Source organism: Hypomesus nipponensis, chromosome 8 (genome assembly GCF_054491055.1).
Source record: "Hypomesus nipponensis isolate SF chromosome 8, ASM5449105v1, whole genome shotgun sequence".
Classification (NCBI taxonomy): domain Eukaryota; kingdom Metazoa; phylum Chordata; class Actinopteri; order Osmeriformes; family Osmeridae; genus Hypomesus; species Hypomesus nipponensis.
Window position 1 is genome coordinate 5281312 of NC_140368.1, and position 25888 is coordinate 5307199.

The 25888-nt window shown below is 44.0% G+C and overlaps 3 protein-coding genes across 4 annotated transcripts; 1 reads left to right on the forward strand and 2 right to left on the reverse strand.

The window, feature by feature from the left end:
- Positions 1 to 767: 767 nt before the first annotated feature.
- LOC146274856 (coagulation factor XIII A chain-like) lies at positions 768 to 8399 on the reverse strand. 2 transcript variants are annotated; one of them, XM_084703317.1, is made up of 17 exons: positions 7869 to 8399; positions 6830 to 7064; positions 6265 to 6452; positions 5626 to 5808; positions 4863 to 5111; positions 4465 to 4583; positions 4255 to 4362; positions 3867 to 4041; positions 3617 to 3755; positions 3353 to 3456; positions 3111 to 3199; positions 2855 to 3008; positions 2588 to 2763; positions 2311 to 2404; positions 2029 to 2186; positions 1733 to 1869; positions 768 to 1613 (listed from the first exon to the last, which is right to left on the reverse strand). In XM_084703317.1, the coding sequence occupies exons 2-17, from the start codon at positions 6937 to 6939 to the stop codon at positions 1472 to 1474; spliced, it is 2325 nt and encodes a 774-aa protein (XP_084559443.1). In that variant the 5' UTR covers positions 6940 to 7064; positions 7869 to 8399; the 3' UTR covers positions 768 to 1471. The 2 variants fall into 2 exon arrangements, with proteins under 2 accessions (XP_084559443.1, XP_084559444.1); XM_084703318.1 differs by lacking the exon at positions 7869 to 8399 and having other exon boundaries at positions 6265 to 6504; positions 6830 to 6970.
- A 1353-nt stretch (positions 8400 to 9752) lies between these two features.
- LOC146274857 (coagulation factor XIII A chain-like) lies at positions 9753 to 16303 on the reverse strand. Its single transcript, XM_084703319.1, has 16 exons — positions 16170 to 16303; positions 15759 to 16001; positions 15148 to 15330; positions 14383 to 14631; positions 13769 to 13887; positions 13559 to 13666; positions 13170 to 13344; positions 12926 to 13058; positions 12670 to 12773; positions 12412 to 12500; positions 12120 to 12312; positions 11490 to 11659; positions 11217 to 11310; positions 10935 to 11092; positions 10641 to 10777; positions 9753 to 10517 (listed from the first exon to the last, which is right to left on the reverse strand). The coding sequence occupies exons 2-16, from the start codon at positions 15916 to 15918 to the stop codon at positions 10376 to 10378; spliced, it is 2214 nt and encodes a 737-aa protein (XP_084559445.1). The 5' UTR covers positions 15919 to 16001; positions 16170 to 16303; the 3' UTR covers positions 9753 to 10375.
- A 3061-nt stretch (positions 16304 to 19364) lies between these two features.
- Positions 19365 to 25208, forward strand: nrn1a (neuritin 1a). Its single transcript, XM_084703367.1, has 3 exons — positions 19365 to 19596; positions 22510 to 22654; positions 23740 to 25208. The coding sequence occupies exons 1-3, from the start codon at positions 19542 to 19544 to the stop codon at positions 23966 to 23968; spliced, it is 429 nt and encodes a 142-aa protein (XP_084559493.1). The 5' UTR covers positions 19365 to 19541; the 3' UTR covers positions 23969 to 25208.
- Positions 25209 to 25888: the final 680 nt, after the last annotated feature.

The following is a 25888-nucleotide window of genomic DNA, read 5'->3' on the forward strand; positions in this document are numbered from 1 at the left end:
TGGTACTGTTCAATTCTGCAGAGGCTATGAACTTTGCAGAATGGCCAGAACAAAAAAACACAGGACCAACAGAAACAGAAATACGACCTAAGAACTAGACGTCTAATTATAAAGGCAAGTCTGTGTGTAAGGGTCTTTCTTTCTTGATTATCTCAACTATTGGGTCTTACATTTAGCAGGTACATTGCCCAGGACCCAAATATTAGGATGGTTGTTGTTGCACCACTGACTTTATTCAGTGTGACACTGGTTGAGCTTCCCCAGGTACACATACTCCTAACAAGTGTTTTGTGAGTTGCATAATAAAATTAGCATACACAACTTGATCTGCTTTAACCTTCCATTCTGTATAAATCAAAGGACGGAATGAAGCACCAACGTGCAGGGGTGAGTTTGAATGAATGGGAATGAATGTGTTTGCTGCCCTGTTGAGTGGTATAAAGTGATCAAGATTTTTATATTCAAACAGGTAAAGCACAAATGGTTCTAGTGATCTAAAACTTTCTGTATCAGTGGCAGTTTCACTATCCAACAGCCAGATCAACAAAATGATTAAAGCTGAGAGAAATACATGTTGCAAGGAATCATCCATGAGCCTCTTCCTCATGCTCACTGGCCTGTCTTCCACTGACCCCACCACCCTCCCCCACCTAACTCACAAACACACTTTCATTCATTTCCCCCATGGTGTCCATTGCCCTCTAGTGCTACTCTTCATTGGCCACTGACAGGTTTCAACAAAAAAGCAATAGAGTAACACGGCAGTGTCATGATTTTATGAATGCTTTATTGATCATAATTGGCTGAGCAAAGCTTTTACTAAAACACATTAATAAATGCAATGAAGCAGAAAATGATTATGTAAGAGACCGAGGTTTCTACTGGTTTTGAGAGCTTTGCCATGTATCTTAAAATGTTTTCAAAGACAGATTCATATTTGAAAATAGAAAGGATCATTTTCACTGTCTAAACATATTAGTTTCAAATTCAAAAAGAGTATAATAGGAGAAGCATTTGATCAGATAGGTTGTGAAATTATCAAGATTCTATGAAGCTAAAATATTTGGTTTGCATTGTTTTCAAAGACAGATTATTTTTCAAAACCTGAAAGTAGTTTTCAATAAAGCCTCGACAAGTTCATTTAAATTTAAATGGGGAACATGTGACTTGAAATTAGTTGTTTTGCGTATTTTCATTCCAAAGAAATAGAAACTACAACAAAAATAACATGCGCTACCTTGCGTTGCATTCCTTGCTTTTTGTTGATTGGTGGGTAAACCCCACAGGTTCATTTAAATTTGAACAGGGAACATGTGACTTGAAATGAGTTATTTTGAGTATTAAATGTGCAGGAGCCATTCCAAGGAAATAAGATACAACAACAATAACATGCGCTACTTGGGCTTCGCATTCCTTGCTCCCTGTTGATTGGTAAAGGGGCAAGTAGGCGGGTCTTCTCCTGCCAAGCCAATCAGGGTAGGATGAGAACGTCCAGGATGCCGCTGACACGGCTGAGCTTGTTGCAGTCCAGAAAGGCGCAGAGGCGACTTTTCCCTGTTTGCTTCGGACAGCACGACTCGACCCAGGTGATAGTGGTGTTGGGAGCTATCACACTGTGCGCACACACACACACACACACACACAGCGTTTACAGTGCTGAAACAATGTCTATGAAGATGTGTGTTGTATGTGTGTGCGACTGTATGTGTGTGTGTGGGGGGGAGGGGGTCACCTGTACTGATTGATTTTGAAGTCCAGGAGGCCAGATCCCTCACAGCTGATGGAAACGTCGTCCAGAGAGAAGGTGAAGGGATTGGTGAAGCTAACTGTGACATACGTCACCTGACCCAGATGGAGGGGTTCGCTCACCTGGGAACCCACAATACACCATTATCACAATGTGTGTGTGAAGGTAAGGGAAACGGAGCAAAGGGGTGGGAGTTGGGTGGGGGTTAGAGAAAAGAGAGAGGGAGAGAGGAAGATAAAACAACAGACAGTGTGTGTGTGTGTGTGTGTGTGTGTACTGACCTCAATGCTGAGATTAGGAACCTGTAGAGTGAGGGCTTTCACAGTAGCAAAGTCCTGGTTGTCGGTGGTGTGTCCCACCAAAGTGAAGTAGAGGATGGACTGAGAGTTGACGTTGGGCATGTACTCCAACGCCAACACATTCACCAAGACACGCTCAGCTGGAGGAGAACAGCAGGACGAGGGGAGAGGAGGGAGATGAAGAGGGGATGAAGGTTTTTGTCCATGTATATCATCTCAATCTTTCTCCGACACACACACACACTCAGAGGGCCTCACACTCACTCGTGTGTGGACTGACGGTGACGTCCAAGTTTTCGTCTTTGAACTTTTCTGACGGCACTCCAGTATAAAAGGCCACACTGCCAGACAGGGTGGCCTGGGATGGATGGAGGGTTTGTTGGATGAAAGCAGGGATAGATTGATGAATGAACAAATACACAAACAAAAGAATGGAGACAGTGTGTTTTATACGCACAAATATACACAATGCACAGACACGTTTACATACAAATACAAACTACACATGTACATTTATTCACATTTGCGCAGTACATCCCACCTGTATCTTGAGCTCGACCCCCCCCAGGTTGGTAAAGTCAACAGCCAAGGTGAAGTCCTGCTCCAGCCGGACTTCGTTGACCAGGATGGACGCTGTCACTGTGGTTCCTGGAAGCTCAGGGTTGTCGCTCTCCAAGTCCTGTCCCGGAACACTGGTGGGTTTATCATTACTGATACCTATTGAGGAGAGGGAAAGTCAGAGAGGGTGTGTGTGTGTATGAACATCTGTGTGTCACATCAGTGTATGAACATCAGTAATGCCACGTACCACCAGGGTACTTGTATGTATTTGTGATGTCAGCTGGCGCATCACTGCCCACAGACTTGGTGAGGATCAACTTTCCCACACAGGTTTTGTCTCTGTAGAAGGTTGTCAAAACTCCAGATTTGTCACGCTTTTGGAACACCACCTCACTGGCAACCTGGTGGGGAGGGAGAAAGGAGAGGAGAGAGGGAGAAACATCATCAAAGGTTTTCTTGTCTGTCCACTTTGGAATGTCTCCTCGTTTAGGAGTGTTCCTCACCTCAGCGAAGACAAACTTCATGTCAAAGGGATAAGAGACCTGACCCTCTTTGATGGCCTTGACTGATGCTGGCCCACAACGAAAATATCCTGCGAGTTACACACAAACACACAATAGTTTAATCTACTTATACACCTCAGTAGTGTGTGTCTGTGTTTGTTTTAATGTTGGTGCACTTGTGTGTGTCTTTGTGTCTCTGTGTGTTTGTAAGTGTGTGTGTGTGCGTGAGGGGGGGGTCCTACCGCTGCTTGTCTCCTGTGGAGTGGCGTCCACTACCTGCCAGCCTCCGAGACCTGCAGGCAGGTCACTCCTGCTCATGTACGCCTCATTCCAGCAATGGAAGTTCCTAGAATAGAACAGAATAGAATCAAGTATGGAGAAGAGAGGAGCAGTGCAGAGTAGAACAAAGAACAAATGGAGAGCCAGCACTTTCAAAATATTTTTTTCTTCCTGTGTCCTATTATCATTGGTTGATGCATGGCTGATTGACAGAGTGATGGACCTACCAGATGGAGTCCCTTGTGTTGTAAGGGTCAGGTTGTCCATTGGGGAGGAAGACAAGGTCAATCTTCATGTTGCCATCATTGTCGTGGGCGGAGGCATAGTTTGTAATGACCCTGGATGGGATTCCCAGACAGCGTAGGACTGGGGGGGTGATTGGATAAGGAGAGCTTTGAGTGTTTCTGTGTCTGTGTGTATACTTGTTGATGTGTGTGTGTGTTTCTGAGTTCATTTGAGTGTAAGGGGTCCACTCACAGCTGTTGAACACTCCTGCATAGACCCAGCACTGCCCGTAGCGAACTGGTGTGCGTGTGCTGGCGTACTTCAGCAGAATCTGTGTGCTGCCCGTCCACAGATTAGGAGACGTGCCCAGAGAATAGTCATTGTCCCATCGTCCCACTATTACCCCATCATCATCCTGTGAGTTAATCTGCATGTAATGTTTTTGAAAAGAAAAACTTTTGTCACATTTGATCAAATGTGTCGTACAACCAATATCTAGTACCAGAGCATTTACAGAACTACATCTGGTAAAGCAACGTAAAGTCATGTCAAAATAAACAAAGTAGCGGTAATACAAAGGTAATATGTTAAATAAGTTAAAAGAAAATGTTCCATGTATGATGTACCAGTGTTGACTCACCATGGCAGAGGCCTGCCTGGTGACGTAGATGCTGCTGCCCCTGTTGTCAATAGGCATATTACATGCATCCAGGATGTAGATGCAGGCCTCCAACACTCCGCGGTCAAACTACAACACACACAGAGCTTGTGTCATGCTGGTGGGTGTGTATTTGTGTGTGTCTGGGGCAACTGCATAAGTGTGTGTGTGTGTGTGTGTGTGTGTACATACCTGACCGTAGAGCCACATTCTGTTCCCCATCGCATCAATATCTCCCTGGTATATGACTCCATGATCATTCAGCACATACTCATTCCTGTCTGTATCGTTGTTCAGAAACACTTCATCATCTAAGGAGAGGACACATACACAGTCCAGGACTAAAGTCAGTACTGTACATTCATGGACACACAGTCAACAACTATACAGTTCCAACATTTTTATCACCACAAGGTCATTTCAGAACATTTGCTATGAAAGTATTCTGAGTGGTTTAGTCTACGTGATTTGCATTTATGTCCACTGTAAGCTGAACAGTGGAGAAACATCATGCCCACTTCTTCTTACTAAACTACACCACTGAGGATACCTACTTCTTAACCCACCACCACAACTTCAACTGTACTGACCAGGGCACCAGGCGTTGAACAGCACATAGAGGTCAGTGTTGGGGTCCCGCTTGGTCCGGATGATTCCACTGGGGATCAAGATGGCCACGCAGATCTGGAACTTTCCGACCAGCGCTTTTGGATTTGGAGTGATTCCCAGTATCACCATGGCACCTTGCTCATTCACCCTCCTTCCTGTCCATGACCCTCCGGGGCTCCCGTCAGATGGCACCACAATCATGGATCCTTTACTGGCTGTGGGGTTCTCACCTGGGAATGGGAAGGTGGGACAAGACGAGGGGAGTGGGTGGAGAGGAGATGGAGAGGGAGGAGGGGGGCAGAAGAAGGATGAAAGGGGGGGAAGCGGAGGAGCTGTTGTCATTTACATCTTCACAGACAAGCTGGAGTCATTAGCAGTCTCCCTTTGGAGATAAAACAACACATCAGCACCTGTGAATTCAGTGCTTGGCTGGTATAGGTCTGACATCTTTATCTAACAACCATTCAGCATTCTGTACAATGTAAACACATATATTTCTACTCAAACAACGTATGCAAATTGTAGCCTAACTACAAATCAGTAATGGATAAATCTACTTGGAGTAAGTTTGATTTCTCTTTACCAGTGCAGAAAACACACAGATGAATCTTACATGCATCACACATGAGACAAATCAAACACGCATGAGTTAATCATTCTCTCTATATACATGTCCTCTTACTAAACAGCAGAAACACCCACACACTGTCATTTTAATTCTGAACTACACCTAGAGCAGCTCACCAATCATGAACTCCAGCTGGAACTTATCGGTGGGGCTCAGGGGTCGATTAAAGGTCACAGAGACAGAGAACTCCTGTCCCCTGCGTATGATGAGCACGGGGGAGTCGTACATGGCGGTGTGGTGCTCCACCTTGTTGCTCTTCTGCAACATGTCCACTGAAACCACGTTGAGGCTGGAAATGTCTAACACACACACACACATTAATTTAACTCTCTCAGAAACCTGTGTGTGTGTGCTCCAGTTTGGTAGACTGGCAGTTCCAGGACTGTAGCTGTAGATCCCAAAGCCCTGCCCTCAGCACAAACACACTGCTGCCCCTCAGCTCTCATTTCCCAAAGGGCCGCAGTGAGATTAAGTCTTTCTTGCCGCCTAGAAAGCCAATGGGGTTGAGCTGCAGCAAAGTGTTGAAATGTTGAATCTCTTTTAAACACAGTGGAGCATGATGGTGGCATGAAGCATAGAAGAATGAGAGATGCAGTATTATTAAATAGGGGAAGGGATGGATGCAAGATTGGAAAAATAGAGGAATGGACGGCCATAGGGATGGAAGATAAAGAGGTGTTATGAGGTCAGCAGTTCTGAGCGGTGATGGAACACGCTGTCAAACACGCACAAACACATACAATTTTTTTCCCTACCATCTGAATATTGTGTAGGATCCTGTCCTCCTTCAGCGTCAAAGCTTTCAAACACCTTTGTGTCGTAGATGTTAGCATTACTGCAGGGACGTGCTGTGATGAAACGCCCAGAAGGGGTCACGGTGGGCGTGTGCACGATATTGGCATGGATACTCATGGTTAAGTGGCAGTAACAGGTCCTGACACCGCTATGTAGAGAGGGGTGGGGCGAGGTGGTCAATGGAGGAAAAGTGGTAGAGACTGAGGGTATAAAGACAGAAGGAGAGAAAGTGAGTGACAGAGAATTGTCATGAAAAGAAAGGTCCCTTGGATACAGTCTCCCTGTTCCATAAACTATTACAATATGTAGGTTTACATTTTAGTCCTTTATCCCACACTTTATTCCTGAGAACTGAGAACAGGTGAACTTGTGATATCGGCAATCACAGTCAATAAGATCTTGATGAGATATTAACTGAAAGTTTTTAATTACTTTTCAAGAAAAAATACCTGATTAATTCTGCCCAAAGTTGGTTCAGAGTTTGTTGTTTTCAAGCTCATAAGAGGACTGAGGATTCTCACTCACCTGTTGGGTTGATCCGAGGAAGAAATGAAGCTGCTGGAATCCCTGAGGCACTCCAATGGTGATCCACAGACTTCCAACCAAGGATTTATAAACCCCAGATAGTTCCTCATTCACACACCCACACACACACACACACATACACACACACACACACACACACACACTGACCATGTCCCCCATTGAAGAAAAAGTGGGGTAGAAAGTGCTGACTGGATTTACTTGAGGTGGCCCTGACCTTGAATGAGAAGCACAGTCATTTTAAAAGGTTTAATTATTACATCAAATCATTACAGTCTTTGAATCTCACAATATGACCATATGTCCATTTTGTCACAACCTGTACAATCCAAGTGACTCGCAGAGGATTTTCCACAGTTGGTCTAATTCTTCACAAATCTATGATTTTATTTCCACACTATTGATCTAATTTAATGGTGCAGAATTTAAATACTGGTATTAAGTCGTTGAGCTCTGGAACTGAGTGTTCCTCAAGGTTCCGGGTTTGTCTGCCAAACTATGAAAGTCAAGTGCATATCCACAAATGTATGACACATCTAATGTGTTAAATAAAGCGTTCTGCTAAATACAGAGTAGGCTAATTGTTATCATCTTCTTTGTTAGAGAACTGTTACATTTCTTTGTTTATTACAGTTGTTATCATTCAAATCCATGATTTTATATAGTTAGCTACTGTGCACTATACAGTGTACAGTTTAGGTGGAAATCCACGGGGGGGTGGGGGGGATTTCCCCATCACGGGGAAAATATGATTTGTCCCCCCCAAAAAATCATTGTAATTTCAATCATATTAATAATACGCAATGAAAGCGCTTTGCTGATTATGGACACACTGGTGTTTCTTTTTAAGACCAGCCAGCAAGCTGACAAATAATTGAGTAAATTAGGCTATATTGTTGCTAAAAATTGTTAGCTAGCTAGCCTACAGTATAGCTAACATCAAATCCTCAAGCCTCAAATCCAAGATAGCTAGAGCTAGCCTCGCTAGCTACTTTTACTGTGTGAGTTAGATCAACTTTACCTTTGTAGTTGTCGATGTAGTTCAAAACGTATAACATGAACCACTTTTCCCTTTTGATGGAAGGGCAGTAGGCCTATCATAGAGTCCTACATCGTTGAGTGTCATTTTGTGAAGGCATTTTGTGTATGAGAACTAACTTATAGCTCGCTACCGGACGTTGTTGATCTGACTTATTATTATGATATTTATACATTTTTCATACATTTTTCATTGGTTTTGTGGCCCGCCTCTATTACCCTAACGGACCACCACTAGTGGGCCGCAGCCCTGAGGTTGAGAGTCGCTGCTAAGGGAGGCCGGGGTTGGTTGGCACACTATTCACGGTCTGCCATATTTCTCTGGCATCATTTATGTTAGTATATTCTGGGCCACCGTAATTCTGTCATGTTAGAAATGTTACCCTCACCAAAAAGGTTTGTACTGTTGATGTTTTAACATAGTAGATGCAGGTCAACAAAGCTAACATTTTGATATTAAAATGTTGTTTCTGTGACCTTCAAAATGCCAAAAGAATGCTGTGTACCAACCAACCCCTACTGGGTCGCCATGGGGTCGCCATGGCTACAGTAGGATATCTGGTCACAGTGACATAGTACAGTTCCTCATTCTAGAAAACAGAGAGCTTTTCACTCTTGACACTTCCTGCCTGGGTCAGACAGACCTTCTGCTGCTGGATATACTGAGGGGTTTTAATTGTCAGAGTATAAACTGACCCAGGATCATGTCATCTCAGCCTCACGGGCTGTAATCTAAACAGATCCCAAGCCTGCTCTGTGACTCTGGGAAATATTAAAATCTGGTCCTCTTCTCAAGGCCGCCTCGGCAGCATCAATACACCATCAGCCATAGTTTAGTGGGCTGTCAGCATTTCTCTTGCTCTGTTTCTGCTGAGATGAGGGGTTCCTGCAGTAAATAAGGACCATGTGACTGGCTTCCTGCTGGCAAGTCATTCTCAGGGACAAAGTATTATCTATCCTTGAAAGAAATCTGATCCTACATGACATTTACATTTAGTCATTCAGTAGACGCTCTTATCCAGAGCGACTTACAGTAAGTACAGGGACATTCCCCCAAGGAAATTCCCCATTAGTCCCAACCCGCCCCCATGGCAAGGTTGTGTCCCTGGGCCTTGAAATGTCATTTTGTATGGCCAGGAATCGAACCAGCAACCTTCTGACTGGTAGCCCGATTCCCGAACCGCTCAACCATCTGACACTCTGTCTCTACGCATCTCACACCTATCCATTCATAGCTAGATCATCTTATGGGACGGATGAAAGATTTCTTCCTCTGAAAAAAGAGGGTTGAGGGTGCATTGTGGGAGATCCCAAACTTGGGGCCTTCCTCCTCTCTGTTCCAACTGGTGCTTGGAGGGTGAGCATGAGCCCTCTAGTGGCAGAAATGGGGACTTGCAGGTATGCAGCTTGGCCTGAGGGGCATTGTATACTTGATTTACACACACACATTTACACACACAACACTGTGTCTATTTTGCACAGAGGTCAGTGTTACATCGGAGCAAAGCTGTCATTGAGAAATCAGCATAATGTATTTTATTGATGGGTTGTGTACAGGTACAGGCAGAAGGGCAAAAACATGAAAATATAAGTTTCATCAATCACCTTTAGCAGAAGGTGAAGAAGCCATGGACTCCAATATGGTTTAATTCTGCACACGGCAGGATTTGCTCCTAGACCCACTCTGTTTATCAGATGTATTTCAGAACAAACACTGACTGTTTCACCGACAGCTTAACAAAATGACTGAAGCTGAAATAAGTACCTGTTGTTCGGAAGCCAACATCTCCCTCATGCTCACTGGCCCGTCTTCCTCTGAATCCCCCCCCCCCCTCCACCAAACACACACACTTTCATTCGTCTTCCCCATGGTGTCCATTGCCCTCTAGTGCTGCTTCTCATTGGCCACTGACAGTATAACAAAAAAGCAACAGACTAACACGGCAGTGTCATGATTTTATGACTGCTTTATTGATCAATACTGGGTGAGCAAAGCTTTTACTAAAACAAATATTAATAATAGAAGAATAATAGAATAGAAGATAAAGAAAATGATTATGTCTGAGACCAAGGTTTCTACTGGTTTTGACAGATCTTGCAATTTCTCTGAAAAAAAATTCAAATACAGATTCATATTTGGAAATAGAAGAGTATAATTTTGTGTCTAAACATATTACTTTCAAATTCTAAAAGAGAATAATAGGACAAGCATTTGATCAGATAGGTTGTGAAATGATCAAGATTTTATGAAGATAAAATATTTGGTTTGCATTGTTTTCAAAAACTGATTATTTTCCCCCACAGGTTCATTTAAATTTGAAAGGGCAACATGTGACTTGAAATGAGTTATTTTGAGTATTAAATGTGCAGGAGCCATTCCAAGGAAAATAGAATACAACAAAAATAACATGCGCTACTTGGGCTTCGCATTCCTTGCTCCCTGTTGATTGGTAAAGGGGAAAGTAGGCGGGTCTTCTCCTGCCAAGCCAATCAGGGTAGGATGAGAACGTCCAGGATGCCGCTGACACGTCTGAGCTTGTTGCAGTCCAGAAAGGCGCAGAGGCGACTTTTCCCTGTCCGCTTCGGACAGCACGACTCGACCCAGGTGATAGGGGCGTTGGGAGTTATCGCACTGTGCACACACACGCACACACAGCGTTTACAGTGCTGAAACAATGTCTATGAGGATAGGTGTTGTATGTGTGTGTGTGTGTGTGTGTGTGTGGGGGGGGGGGATGGGGGTGGGGGGGGTCACCTGTACTGATTGATTTTGAAGTCCAGGAGGCCAGATCCCTCACAGCTGATGGAGACGTCGTCCAGAGAGAAGGTGAAGGGATTGGTGAAGCTGACTGTGACATACGTCACCTGACCCAGATGGAGGGGTTCGCTCACCTGGGAACCCACAATACACCATTATCACAATGTGTGTGTGAAGGTAAGGGAAACGGAGCAAAGGGGTGGGAGTGGGGTGGGGGTTAGAGAAAAGAGAGAGGGAGAGAGGAAGAGAAAACAACAGACAGTGTGTGTGTGTGTGTGTGTGTGTACTGACCTCAATGCTGAGATTAGGAACCTGTAGAGTGAGGGCTTTCACAGTAGCAAAGTCCTGGTTGTCGGTGGTGTGTCCCACCAAAGTGAAGTAGAGGATGGACTGAGAGTTGACGTTGGGCATGTACTCCAACGCCAACACATTCACCAAGACACGCTCAGCTGGAGGAGAACAGCAGGACGAGGGGAGAGGAGGGAGATGAAGAGGGGATGAAGGTTTTTGTCCATGAATATCATCTCAATCTTTCTCCGACACACACACACACTCAGAGGGCCTCACACTCACTCGTGTGTGGACTGACGGTGACGTCCAAGTTTTCGTCTTTGAACTTTTCTGACGGCACTCCAGTATAAAAGGCCACACTGCCAGACAGGGTGGCCTGGGATGGATGGAGGGTTTGTTGGATGAAAGCAGGGATAGATTGATGAATGAACAAATAAACAAAAGAATGGAGACAGTGTGTTTTATACACACAAATATACACAATGCACACACACGTTTACATACAAATACAAACTACACATGTACATTTATACACATTTGCGCAGTACATCCCACCTGTATCTTGAGCTCGACCCCCCCCAGGTTGGTAAAGTCAACAGCCAAGGTGAAGTCCTGCTCCAGCCGGACTTCGTTGACCAGGATGGACGCTGTCACTGTGGTTCCTGGAAGCTCAGGGTTGTCGCTCTCCAAGTCCTGTCCCGGAACACCCACATCATAACGGATGCCTATTGAGGAGAGGGAAAGTCGGACAGGGGGTGTGTGTGTATGAACATCTGTGTGTCACATCAGTGTATGAATATCAGTCATGCCACGTACCAACATGACACAGGCGATTTTACCGTGGAAGCAGAGGATGCATTTGCACCCCCTACTTTTGGGATGAAAACATTAAATTTTCAAATTAATGTAAAAACTAGTGTTGTCAGTTTAACGCGTTATTAACGGCGTTAACGCAAACCCATTTTAACGGCGTCAATGTTTTTTTATCGCGCAATTAACACGCGATAAAAAAACTAGTAAAAACCTGATTCAATGTTTTTAGTGATGATCCAAATATTTTTAAGTGATGTCAGACTTGTATTTTCTATCATGGTTTGTTGTACTCTAATGATTAATTTACATTTTAAGATCCAGTATTAATTTTGAGCATGTTTTTGTAAGCAACAACAACAAATATTTCACTACCCTTTGCACCCCCAGTTTTGAAACTTCGTATCTCCTCTGCAACAGGGTACTTGTATGTATCTGTGATGTCAGCTGGCTCATCACTGCCCACAGACTTGGTGAGGATCAACTTTCCCACACAGGTTTTGTCTGTGTGGAAGGGGGTCAAAACTCCAGATTTGTCAAGCTTTTGGAACACCACATAACTGGCAACCTGGTGGGGAGGGAGAAAGGAGAGGAGAGAGGGAGAAACATCAAAGGTTTTCTTGTTTGTCCTCTTTGCAATGTCTCCTCGTTTAGGAGTATTCCTCACCTCAGCGAAGACAAACTCCATGTCAAAGGGATAAGAGACCTGACCCTCTTTGATGGCCTTGACTGATGCTGGCCCACAACAATAATATCCTGCGAGTTACACACAAACACACAATAGTTTCATCTATTTGTACACCTCAGTAGTGTGTGTGTGTGTTTGTTTTAATGTTGGTGCACCTGTGTGTGTCTTTGTGTCTCTCTGTGTTTGTAAGTGTGTGTGTGTGCGTGTGTGTGTGTGTGTGTGAGGGGGGTGTTCTACCGCTGCCTGTCTCCTGTGGAGTGGCGTCCACTACCTGCCAGCCTCCTAGACCTGCAGGCAGATCACTCCTGCTCATGTACGCCTCATTCCAGCAATGGTAGTTCCTAGAATAGAACAGAATAGAATCAAGTATGGAGAAGAGAGCAGAGTAGAACAAAGAACAAATGAAGAGCCAGCACTTTCAAAATACTTTTTTCTTCCTGTGTCCTATTATCATTGGTTGATGCATGGCTGATTGACAGAGTGATGGACCTACCAGATGGAGTCTGTGACTTTGTCACGTTCTCCATTGGGGAGGAAGATTACGTCAATCTTTATCTTGCCATTATTGTCATGGGCGGAGCCATAGTTTGTAATGACCCTGGATGGGATTCCCAGACAGCGTAGGACTGGGGGGGTGATTGGATAAGGAGAGCTTTGAGTGTTTCTGTGTCTGTGTGTATACTTGTTGATGTGTGTGTGTGTTTCTGAGTTCATTTGAGTGTAAGGGGTCCACTCACAGCTGTTGAACACTCCTGCAAAGACCCAGCACTGCCCGTAGCGAACTGGTGTGCGTGTGCTGGCGTACTTCAGCAGAATCTGTGTGCTGCCTGTCCACAGATCAGGAGACGTGCCCAGAGAATAGTCTTCGTCCCATCGTCCCACTATTACCCCATCATCATCCTCTGAGTTAATCTGCATGTAATGTTTTGTGAAAAGAAAAACTTTTGTCACATTTGATAAAGTGTGTCATACAACAAATAACTAGTACCAGAGCATTCACAGAATTACATCTGGTAAAGCAACGTAAAGTCATGTCAAAATAAACAAAGTAGCGGTAATACAAAGGTAATATGTTAAATAAGTTAAAAGAAAATGTTCCATGTATGATGTACCAGTGTTGACTCACCATGGCAGAGGCCTGCCTGGTGACGTAGATGCTGCTGCCCCTGTTGTCAATAGGCATATTACATGCATCCAGGATGTAGATGCAGGCCTCCAGCACTCCACGGTCAAACTAGAACACACACAGAGCTTGTGTCATGCTGGTGGGTGTGTATTTGTGTGTGTCTGGGGCAACTGCATAAGTGTATGTGTGTGTGTGTGTGTGTGTACATACCTGACCGTAGAGCCACATTCTGTGCGACACAGCCTCAACATTTCCCATGTATAAGACTCCATGATCATTCAGCACATACTCATTCCTGTCTGTATCGTTGTTCAGAAACACTTCATCATCTAAGGAGAGCACACACACACACACACAGTCCAGGATTAGAGTCAGTACTCTAATTCATGCATCATTGGAACTATACAACTATATAGTTCCAACATCTTATTCACCACAAGGTCATTTCAGAACATTTGCTATGAGAGTATTACATTTACATTACATTTAGTTATTTAGCGGACACTCTTATCCAGAGCAACTTACAGTAAGTACAGGGACATTCTCCCCGAAGGCAAGTAGTGTGAAGCGCCTTGCCCAAAGACACAGCGCCATTTTGCACAGCCAGGAATCAAACCGGCAACCTTCTGATTACTAGCCCGATTCCCTAACCGCTCAGCCACCTGACTCCCTCCCTATTCTGAGTGGTTTAGTCTACTTGATTTGCATTTATGTCCACTGTAAGCTGAACAGTGGAGAAACATCATGCCCACTTCTTCTTACTAAACTACACCACTGAGGATACCTACTTCTTAACCCACCACCACAACTTCAACTGTACTGACCAGGGCACCAGGCGTTGAACAGCACATAGAGGTCAGTGTTGGGGTCCCGCTTGGTCCGGATGATTCCACTGGGGATTAAGATGGCCACGCAGATCTGGAACTTTCCGACCAGCGCTTTTGGATTTGGAGTGATGCCCAGTATCACCATGGCACCTTGCTCATTCACCCTCCTTCCTGACCATGACCCCCCGGGGCTCCCGTCAGATGGCACCACAATCATGGATCCTTTACTGGCTGTGGGGTTCTCACCTGGGAATGGGAAGGTGGGACAAGACGAGGGGAGTGGGTGGAGAGGAGATGGAGAGGGAGGAGGGGGGCAGAAGAAGGATGAAAGGGGGGGAAGTGGAGGAGCTGTTGTCATTTACATCTTCACCGACAAGCTGGAGTCATTAGCACTCTCCCTTTAGAGATAAGACAACTTACATCAGCACCTGTGAATTCAGCGCTTGGCTGGTATCGGTCTGACATCTTTATCTAACAACCAGTCAGCATTCTGTACAATGTAAACACATATATTTCTACTCAAACAACGCATGCAAATTGTAGCCTAACTACAAATCAGTAATGGATAAATCTACTTGGAGTAAGTTTGATTTCTCTTTTCCAGTGCAGAAAACCCACAGATGAATCTTACATGCATCACACATGAGACAAATCAAACACGCATGAGCTAATCATTCTCTCTATATACATGTCCTCTTACTAAACAGCAGAAACACCCACACAATGTCATTTTAATGCTGAACTACACCTGGAGCAGCTCACCAATCATGAACTCCAGCTGGAACTTATCGGTGGGGCTCAGGGGTCGATTAAAGGTCACGGATACAAAGAACTCCTGTCCCCTGCGTATGATAAGCACGGGGGAGTCATACATGGCGGTGTGGTGCTCCACCTTGTTGATCTTCTGCAACATGTCCACTGTGACCACAGAAAGTCTGAAAATGTCTAACGCACAAACACATTAATTTAAACTTAACTCTCTCAGAAACCTGTGTGTGTGTGCTCCAGTTTGGCAGACTGGCAGTTCCAGGACTGTAGCTGTAGATCCCAAAGCCCTGCCCTCAGCACAAACACACTGCTGCCCCTCAGCTCTCATTTCCCAAATGGCCGCAGAGAGAATAACTTTTTCTTGCCGCCCAGAAAGCCAATGGGGTTGAGCTCCAGCAAAGTTTTGAAAGGTTGAATCTCTCTTAAACACAGTGGAGCATGATGGTGGCATGAAGCATAGAAGAATGAGAGATGCAGTATTAAAAGGGGGGAAAGAGTTAGATGCAAGATTTGACGAATAGAGGAATGAAGGGCCATAGGGATGGAAGATGAAGAGCATGGAACATGCTGTCACACATGCACAAACACACTTCTTTTTTCCCTACCATCTGAATATTGTGTAGGATACTCTTCTCCTTCCTTGCCACCAAAGGACACAAACTCCTGTACGGGGTGGAACTCAGAATTACAGCGGGGACGTGGTGTTCTGTGACGCCCAGCATAGGTCACTGTGGTCGCCAGCGCAGCATTGGCACAAATACTCATGGTGAAGTAGCAGTAACAGGTCCTGACACTGCTATGTAGAGAGGGGTGGGGCGAGGAGGTGAATGGAGGAAAAGTGGAAGAGACTGAGGGTGGAAAGAGAGAAGGAGAGAAAGTGAATGACAAAGAATTGTGCGGTCGCTAAGATCTTGATGAGATATTAACTGAAAGTTTATACCAGATTAATTCTGCCCAAAGTTGGTTTAGAGTGTGTAGTTTACAAGCTGATAAGAGGACTGAGGATTCTCACTCACCTGTTGGGTTGTTCCGAGGAAGAGATGAAGCTGCTGGAATCTCTAAGGTACTCCAATGGTGATCCACAGACTTCCAACCAAGGATTTATAAACCCCAGATAGTTCCTCATTCACACACACACACACACACACACACACACACACTGATCATGCCCCCCATTGAATAGGAAGTTGAGGTAGAAAGTCCAGTCATTTTAGAGGGGTGCTCAAGTACTTTTACACAGATGTTCGACTAGTCTACATTGAATGTCCACTCTGCTCTGATTCACCTTACAGAACATGACTGCTCCGCTGTTATCATCTTCTAATGGTTCTCATTGTCTTCTTTGTTAGAGAACTGTTACATATCTTTGATGTTTTTTGCAGTTTTTATCATGCTAATCCTTAGCTTTTGTATGCTCTACAGTACATCTGGGTTGCCATGGCTACAGCAGGATATCTGGTCACAGTGACATAGTACAGTTCCTCATTCTTAAAACACAGATAATTTCACACTCTTGACACTTCCTGCCTGGGTCAGACAGACCTTCCGGTGATGGATATACTGAGGGGTTTTAATTGTCAGAGTAAAAACTGACCCAGGATCATGTCATCTCAGCCTCACTGGCTGTGATCTAAACAGACCCCAAGCCTGCTCTGTGACTCTGGGAAATATTAAAATCTGGTCCTCTTATCAAGGCCCTCAGCAGCATCAATACACCAGCCATAGTTTAGTGGGCTGTCAGCATTTCTCTTGCTCTGTTTCTGCTGATATGAGGGGTTCCTGCAGTAAATAAGGACCATGTGACTGGCGTCCTGCTGGCAAGTTATCCTCATCCAGTCAAACATGGAGAAATCAGAGATGTAAGTTGACACATCTCACACCCTGTTTAGGCTTTTCTATGGAGGACATCAGAGGACACCATTTGCAATTGACAGTGACAAAGGAACAAAGTAGAAACTACTGTATGTGTTAACGTGCCAGGCTGGCAGAGGATGTGCGTTTGTGTGACTGTTTGACTTAGTGTGACAGACTGTTTACGTGTGAATGTAAATGTGTGTGTGTGTATGTGTGTCTGTGTGTGTGGTTATGTTAGTTTAAGTGACCAATGTCTTCTAGGTCCCATGATCCATACTGCACAGATTCAAATCTGAGTCAGGGGAGAGGAGATATGTGACTGGTGTGGACAAAAAGAGGAAGAAAAAATATTTTAAAAAACTGTTTATTTGTGAACTTTTTTACAACTAATATCTTCAAATGGTTGTCCGAAGTGTGATTATGTAATAACAGACATACACCACCAGGAGGCGACAAGACATCAGTTTATCAATGGGGATGAGCAATACCGCGGTCAGACCTACCCTAGTACGCAAAACTAACCAACCAACCAACCGAAAGCCTCATTCAGGAATTTTCTCCAACTGGTGACGTCTTGTGTTCCCTCGCCTCTAGTGTAGTATTGTGTGACATCGTTCTCGAACATTCCAGCCAGATAGGAAGACGAGAGTGAGGACCATAGCATAATAGCAGCCGGGGTCTGCAAGTTGCAGGCCTCTACGGCCGTCTACTGCACCCACCGTGTATCGACCTGCCTGTTGGCCAACGCCAAAAAATGTGGTGATAGCCTAGGCCTACTAATAACCTTACTGGTGTTCTGTGTCTCTGTTGCTTTTTGGGATTATGGAGATGCAATTGCGGAAGGTTATTGGGCAAAGAGCTAGTTCGCAACAAGGTCAAATAACATCGCACATCAGAACACCTAAAGTTATGATCACGGACGTCCGCTCTAGGAGCGGCTTGGACGCCTTTTTCTTCGATACAGTCTTCATTATACACATTACAGCGCAGTCTCCGGTAGCAAAATGAACTGTCTAGGGACTCAATTACTCAGCAGCGTGGTGCACGCGCGGCGCGGCTGAGAGGGGTCCTTGCCGCTGTCCACTATTCGCACTGTAAGAGGATTCTCCCTCACTGCGCGAGCGCCTTGGGGAAACTTTTTAATATTCTGGTCGGTGCGTCGCGGGTCTGGCACTGGGAGAAGTAAAACTCATTGGCTCGCTACTAAATACCGCTGACGTCAGCAGGAGTGGAAGGGGCAAGATCCTTTATTTGGGGAGGAGAAAATGTAATGGTATTCTAGCTTCTTCCATAGTCTACCATTAATTTATGTTAGACTGACGCTTATGTCTTTCTGTTCTCTCCCTCACACGCACACCTCTTAGGACACCTTGCGCCTTCTACTGAATTTTAAATGATTTAATTTCGTCAGTGAGCCCATTTTAATCTCGAAGAAGAAAGGTTGGACGTTTAAACTCTATCTATATAGGGAGGGGGATATAAACCTCACATTTACAATAAGCACTGGCACTGATGTGTCTGGTGTGTGGCTACGAGCGAGAATGTCGAGGGAGACTGTAAATGTCAACATTTTCATTCAGTTAAAGGACAAAATATATCATTTTGAAAAACACTACATCTAAAACAGACTGAGAGGGTATCGAATGACCGCCAGTCTCGGGTATTCAGTGACGCTTCAGGAGCCCTGGTTAAAAGCCAGAATAGTCTACCCTCAACACTTTTAAGAAGCTTCTATCATAAGAAATCTTGCTGTCTGTTTAGTGGTTGTCTATTTTCTCAGTGTATGATTGGATTCAGTTTGTACAAGGTCACAGTTTAGGCCAAGGATTAGCTATCTAAAACCGGGTAGTTTTAGACTGGGCTAGAAATGTAGGGTAAATTCACCATCGCATCATCTTGTTTCATTCGTTTATACTGCCTAAATAATCCTGATAAAAATCTCAAATGTATTCCCTGTGGAGTACGCTTTATAAATAACTCGAACGAGGGAATGTGGCATTTAAGATCCCCGATAAATGGTCACCACACGCACTCTCAGCTCTCCAGACATGAACGGTTGGTGTGGTCTAGGGCGTTCACGTGCGCCCGTGACCCAAATGCCGGTATCACCGCATAGTTCTAATGACTGTCGGTACGAGAAAAGAAGGAGGAGGGGAGAGTAGCAGCGTGGAGGAGGAGGGAAGGAGGGGAGGGGGGGGGGGGACTAGCCCTGTCTAGCAAATGAGAAAATGGAGAGAGGGGGAGTCCAACAGTCACTTTTACGTCAAGCATGGTATGTGGGCGTGAAAGAGAGAGAGAGTTCGGGAGCAGAAAAAACGAGGCATCACCGCCCTCACTTTACGGGGTGCACCATTTCACTCCTATCTGCCCGGTCGTGTGCGTAAAAAAGCAACGCGGGAGCACTAAAAACACGGAACCCGATAACGGAATCTCTTCGGAAGTTGATGGCTATGTGTGACAACCAGACTCTTACATAGTTTTTCCGTTCAAGTTTTTAAATATCTGCAGACGCCAATGGTTTTACCGACCGTAGGATGGGATTGACCCGGTCTGGCAGGTGCATCTCCCTGATTATAGCTGTCCACTTGGGTGAGTTGCATCCTTTACTTCACCGGTCCTCCCCGCCTTGTACCAGCTGTGGTCTAATTCCTCTAGTCTATTTTATATTCTATTCTATTACGTGCGATAGGATAACGATTTATCGTTATTATTGTGCCAAATTGTCATAATTTTGCAACAAGGTGTTTGCGTCTAGCACATATCTTGTATAATTTTGGCAAAAAAGGAACGTTTGTAAAACAATATAAATTCCATCAATGAAAAAAATATTTAATCCTGGTCTATTTCTACAGCATAGGCTAGTCCTAGTGTAGCTACTGAAAGTCCCGTAGAACAAACACTCGGGAATGGGCTTCAATAAATAATGTTAGGCTACTTATAGCGTGAGGGTGCCGTAGCCTATATCTCCATAATGTCTGAGAAATATGATACAATTATATAAGTCTAAATGCTTCTGTGAAAACAGTAAAAAGGAACATTATGCGCTATATTTTCTAGAGATATAATTATAAATAACATACTGCTGTTTTCCGATTTAGTCTACATCTTTCAAACCGAGGAGCATTTATAGGAGAACCCCCCACCCCCAGCCGATTTGATTCAAGTAGGAATGTTTTTCTTAGATCTTAAATAATAACGAAAAATGTCAGCAAAAAGAATTGAATACAAAAATTGTGAAATAACTGATAAAAAATTGTGAGTTAAGCTATCGGTGCATCCGTTCACTATAGCCGAACTATATGGTAGCATAGGTTACATTTAAAATCAGCATATTTATTGGAGAAAAATAAAAAATTAAGCATATGAATAGGCCTAATATGTATAGGCTATCGTTAACATTGGGCTGAATATTAATCAATATCTCTTAAGGAAATGTCGTAATGTCGTTTTAATCAGAGAAAAACTAATTATGCTTCATTTAAAACGAAGACATGATCGTAATCCTATTTAATTGGCTATTTTAAAACTAAACTATTTGTGCCACGTTATCCAGTGGTCCAAGTCCCCGTTCCCCAATTATTGGTTGTATCTTTTCACAAGACTACAATATCAAACGAGAGTTGGCCTATTAGGACGTAGCCTGCTAGCCTATCGGCTATTATAAACGGTACCGTTTGATTGTTGTAAACGCTCGGATCCCCTATGGGTTGAATTTGACATGTTCGTCCGAACGGTAGCCTACTACCTGATTCTCTAGTCCTTTTTTCTGTGGTGTAGAGGACCTTTAGGGCGGAATGCGTAGTAGGATTTGTGTGTGGCTGCGGACTGAGAGGGGGTGTGACTGTTCCAGCAGGCTTTATTAAGTAGCAGCAGCATCCACTGCGGGCTGAGCTGGAGGCATGGATGTGCGTGTAACACGTGTGAGGACTTGTTCTCAACGGCACTGTCCTCATTTCACTCACTTGGATGGCTTCACCTCTGTTTTACGGTTTACCTGCTGCAAATAAGATTCCATAACCTATGTTAAGGTCAGAAGTTTCTATTTTTAAATTAGGCTACAACTTTAATTATGGTAACCTATAGTCGAATAGAACCTAGCCTAATTGAATAGAGAGTGGTCTCATGTATACTCCTAAAGGTTTTTCTTTTTGGTAGAGTAGAATATTCTCTTGGCCTGCCCTTTCTGCTCAACGTTTTTCTGGCACTTCTTTCGACATGATTAGGTGGTATATTAGGTTGTTAAAGAATCGAATACCCTTGTGAATTGTATTGCCTGTTCGATCCCAATCATTGTACACTGACACCACGCTTTGAGGTAAAAACTTGATTTGATTATGATTAAAGATAAAGCTATGTAGGCTGTGAGTAAGAGCTTCCCGCTCGAGCCCTCATTCAATATGCTTCAGAGCTCGTACTCTGTGAAGTGAAGACTTGCTACATTTTAAATTCCAACATGTTTAAATTGTCCAATTTCACACATTTTGACGGTGACCTTGTCTGAGTTTATATTCCGCGACCCATTCTTTGCTGACAGCTGGGTTAAACCGGATTTTTGAGCGGCTGACCCACATGACGGGATGAATCTAAAGCTTTGGTTGGGATACCGTCCAGCAATCATTAAATTGGCTAGGCAGTAGGCTTTTGAATGCAAATTTAAAAGCCATATTCAATAAATTTTCTTTTTTACGCTGGCTTGTCACACAGCCTTATTTCTACACAATTCATACGGGTACAGCTGCAATCCAGTGATCAATCTAACGAAAAACGGTCTCTGGTTGCATGTCATCTTATTCTGCCGTGATAAACAACTGTGTATCTTACACGGTGTGTGGTTCTGTGACCGATCGACCGACCGGGAACCACATGGTCTTGTAACAACTGATCAATTGACCGAATCTCCTGACTAACGAACCGCGGATACTCACGTACTTCCCACTCCTGGCAAACTGGAGACAGGGCTCGTGGGGGTCAGATGGAGGGGGGGGGGGGGGGGGGCAGCGTTAACAAGCCTGTCATTTTCTCTATTAGATGAATTATATAAGACACGGACGACGCCCATTAATGGGTCTGAATTACCCAAAGCAGCACCACGAGAAACCACGCCCCTTCACACATCACACACACGCGCGCGCCTAAAAACCCATGCAAATGGAACACACCCCCTTTTCCACGCTCGTGGTCCTGATGAGAAGCGCGCGCATTACCTCATCTTCTTTGTGACTGTTCCACTCTGTCGTGGTGCGAGGAAGTACGCCAGCAGGCAGGCATCTCGTGAACCTGCAAAACACTTCTGAATGGCCGATGTGGTGAACTAAGTAGGCCGTGGAATATACCTATTTTAACATGCATAAAAACCATTAAATGAATTAAGGAAAAATAATACATGAAACTATGTCAGATTATCAGAAAAAAATAATTGTCTATGTTTTACTTTATTATAGGCCTACAAACATATAACGAGAACTTTTTAAATATCTTAAAATATTTTTTCTTCTTCTTCAGCTTACCTGCTGCAAGCAGTGCGAGCCACGGGGAGATGTGATACAGTGTTTAAGGGCTTCTCCAACTGCTTGCTTCAACTGGGCGACAACATGGCCAGCTACCCGCAGGAGCTCGAGGAGAAGGAGAATTTACAGACGATCTGCACGTATGTTACATTGATGGTTTTCACCTCCACCCCCCTCCTCCATAAAAAGTCCCTTCTCTATCTTTCTCTGTTTCCCTGTTTCAATGGGGTAACCCTAAAAAAAAAAAACTGATGTACAAAAATGTGAAACACAATCTGGATTCTGGGAAAATTGATTTCAGGAGAAACCCCACACCTTAGAACATAATTGTAAATGTTCTTAGAAACCCTTGCCTTCATTTAAAAACGCAACGAGGAAGAAATGGGGAGGGGGTATAGACAGACGAGAACCACTGTGCGCCAGATGGCACGAGGGCCTCCAGTTTAATTCGACAGCTCCATCACAACAGTCGCGAGGTGCAGTATAGCAGGAGGGGTGCGTTAATGTGCCTTCCCACTCCCCCCTTTCACACACACACACACCCGTTAATTGCAATGAGATATACCATCGACAAGGCTGAGTTCAGGGGTCAACATCAATAGTCTAGATTGGATTAGATATGGAGCCAGATCCGGGGGAGACCGCGTGCATGCACCAGTGGGTGTGCCGTGCATGCGCAAGGGAATATATTCTTAGACCGGAGGAGCCATTGGGCTGGAGATGACATCAATAGAAAACTGTTCATCACATGTTTAATCTGTATCACTGAGATCACCACAGTCCCATGTCACCTAGTCTGCCCTATTCTCTTTTTGCCTCCCTCTTGCCTGCCTCTTGCACCCCACCCCCACGGCCTCAAGTCCCCTGCCTCAAATCCCCTGCTGAGTAAAACAACTGCTGGTTGCAAGGGGTTAGAAAGGATGGGTGGAGGAGCATGCGTCAACTTAGCTTGGCTTGTTGTAGTGTGATACCGGCCTGGGTTGTGTGAGTGTGTGTGTGTGTTTGTGAGAGTCATTGAGAAGGATGGACATTGTCATTGGATTGTAATAGCCTTATACATAGGCTGGATGTTCGTTATACGAAAAATAAAAAACATGTCATCATAATACATTCTATTGTATTTGTCTTTATCCAACAACGCTGCATGCATTTACACTTTGGTCCTAAAGCTTGGAAATTCACTTATAGTCTCACTGACGCATGCTCCATCCCCCCTTCTCTTCAGATACTGGGACGACTTCCACTCCTGCGCCACCACCGCGTTAGCGGACTGCCATGAAGGAGCGACAGACCTCTGGGAAAAGCTGAAGAAGGAATCCAGAAACCTCGAGTTCCGCGGGAGCTTGTTTGAACTCTGTGGAGGCGGTAATGGAGCGCCCAAATCCACCGCTCCCCGTGGCCTCACCCTGCTCCTAACGGCACTTTCCGCCCTAGTGACTTGGCTTGCATTTTAAGAAAAACATACAAAAGTAGAAGCGACAAAATAAACAAATAAACAAATAAGAAGAAGAAAAAGAAAATCAAGAAAACGAGTGTTAGCTATCAAGAAAACAAAACAACAAGACATAAAAAAGACGTTTGAATTAAAATCTACACCCGAATGGATTTGTATTCTTCACCCGGGGAAGGCGACTTGATTTTGCCAGAGACATTGGCCTGTCGTCTTCAGGAGCGGCGCGCGCTCCGCCATATTCCTCTGACCTCGGGGTCAGTTACATTAAATATTTAGCAGGTGTTAAGTTGAAATGCTGATGACATTTTGATGGATGTTCACCCGGTTACAATAGTGGAATTACATAGCATTAAAGTCAGCTATAAATAATTAATATAGACGCCTAGGCATAGAAACATCACAGTTATCACAGGTGATTGCAACTACGTTTTCCTAAACGAGATCAACGAGAACATACAAGCAATTTGCTTATAAGCCCAGGCCATTAACGTTCTAGACTCCACTTCTGACTTTTCTTTATTCGTTTTTATTTTTCCAAAATAATACCTTATCGAGCCAAGTATAAATGTATTGGGTGCTTGTTGATCTGATGCGTGTAGTTTCCTGAGATAACTATAGGATAGCCTATAGTTATAACTTACAATAGCCTATACGTCACCCTAGAATAAAGAGAGTCCACATCTACGGGAACCCATAAGGAACCAGTTTTAAGAAGCAGTTTTAAAGTGAGGAGATTTCAGGTGAAAACTATGGCAATACGACATCTTCAACGAGGTTAAGTAAAGTTGGAAGCAATGGCTTGAAATTGAAATATGACTGTTGCCAGATAATTAAAGCGCATTGTAGGATTTAGCATCAGTATGCGCTTCATGAAAGAATAACCCAATTTAGAGAAGCACTCTGGGGCTCACATGTCATCAGTCCTATTACAGTAGCACGATAGCCTACAACAAAACGCAGAATCTTTATAGCTGGATATACAAGTGAGTTTTTTGCTAGCTTTATGTAATGTTGCCAAGGCATTGACCATGCTCCACTGCCTTCTGAGACGTGTATTCTGTTTTTGTCCGTTTGTTTGTTAGTTTGTTCGTTAAAGGGGATGTTGCATATAAAAAAACGGACTATTCCAAATCTAAGATAAAAAAGAGAGACTATTATGTATATCAAATGATTTTAAGAAAATGATACTTTATCCCAACAGTTTTAAAAACAGATTATTATACAGGTAGCTTATATTGAGAATACGAATGATAAAGAATATTAAATAAAATGGTTAATGTTTGAAAATAACTGTGTGGTTTTGATTTTAACAAATTAACACTTGCAAAAACGAATGGAAATAGACGGTGTATATTCGTTTTCTTGCTGAAATGCGTGTTGGTGCTTGTGTATTAGTGCATGTGCATGCGTGGTGTCCTGAGAGGTGCACGGGCAAGTGACATTATTCATTAGTATTATTCATGAAGGAGAAGGCACCCGTTCCAGTACGCTGGGAGACAGACTGGCGCATGCGTAGTCTGCACCCTATCCCCTACTCCTCCACCTTCCATCATCTTACACACACACATTATCGAGCGCAGGCGTGTTGTTTCATTATTAATAAGGGTGCATCCTCGGGATCTAGTCACTTCATATTGATCAGTAGAAGGACCGCAGCATTTCAATCTGAGGGCAAACCCCGTCTAAAATGTCTGCTAGAAAATATTGGGACTACTTTGAAAACGAATCTTTTCACTATAGGCTATTTAGATAGCATATACTTTAATGTAGGTCATACCCAGCGTGATATCGACTACATCATTCCATAATAGGCTTCACAGCATCAGTGCATGCTGACCACGTAAGAGACTGCCTTACGGGCTTTGGTAAAATTACGTGGGGTATTTTGCACAAAAATTTGATGGATATGGCGTCTAGAATT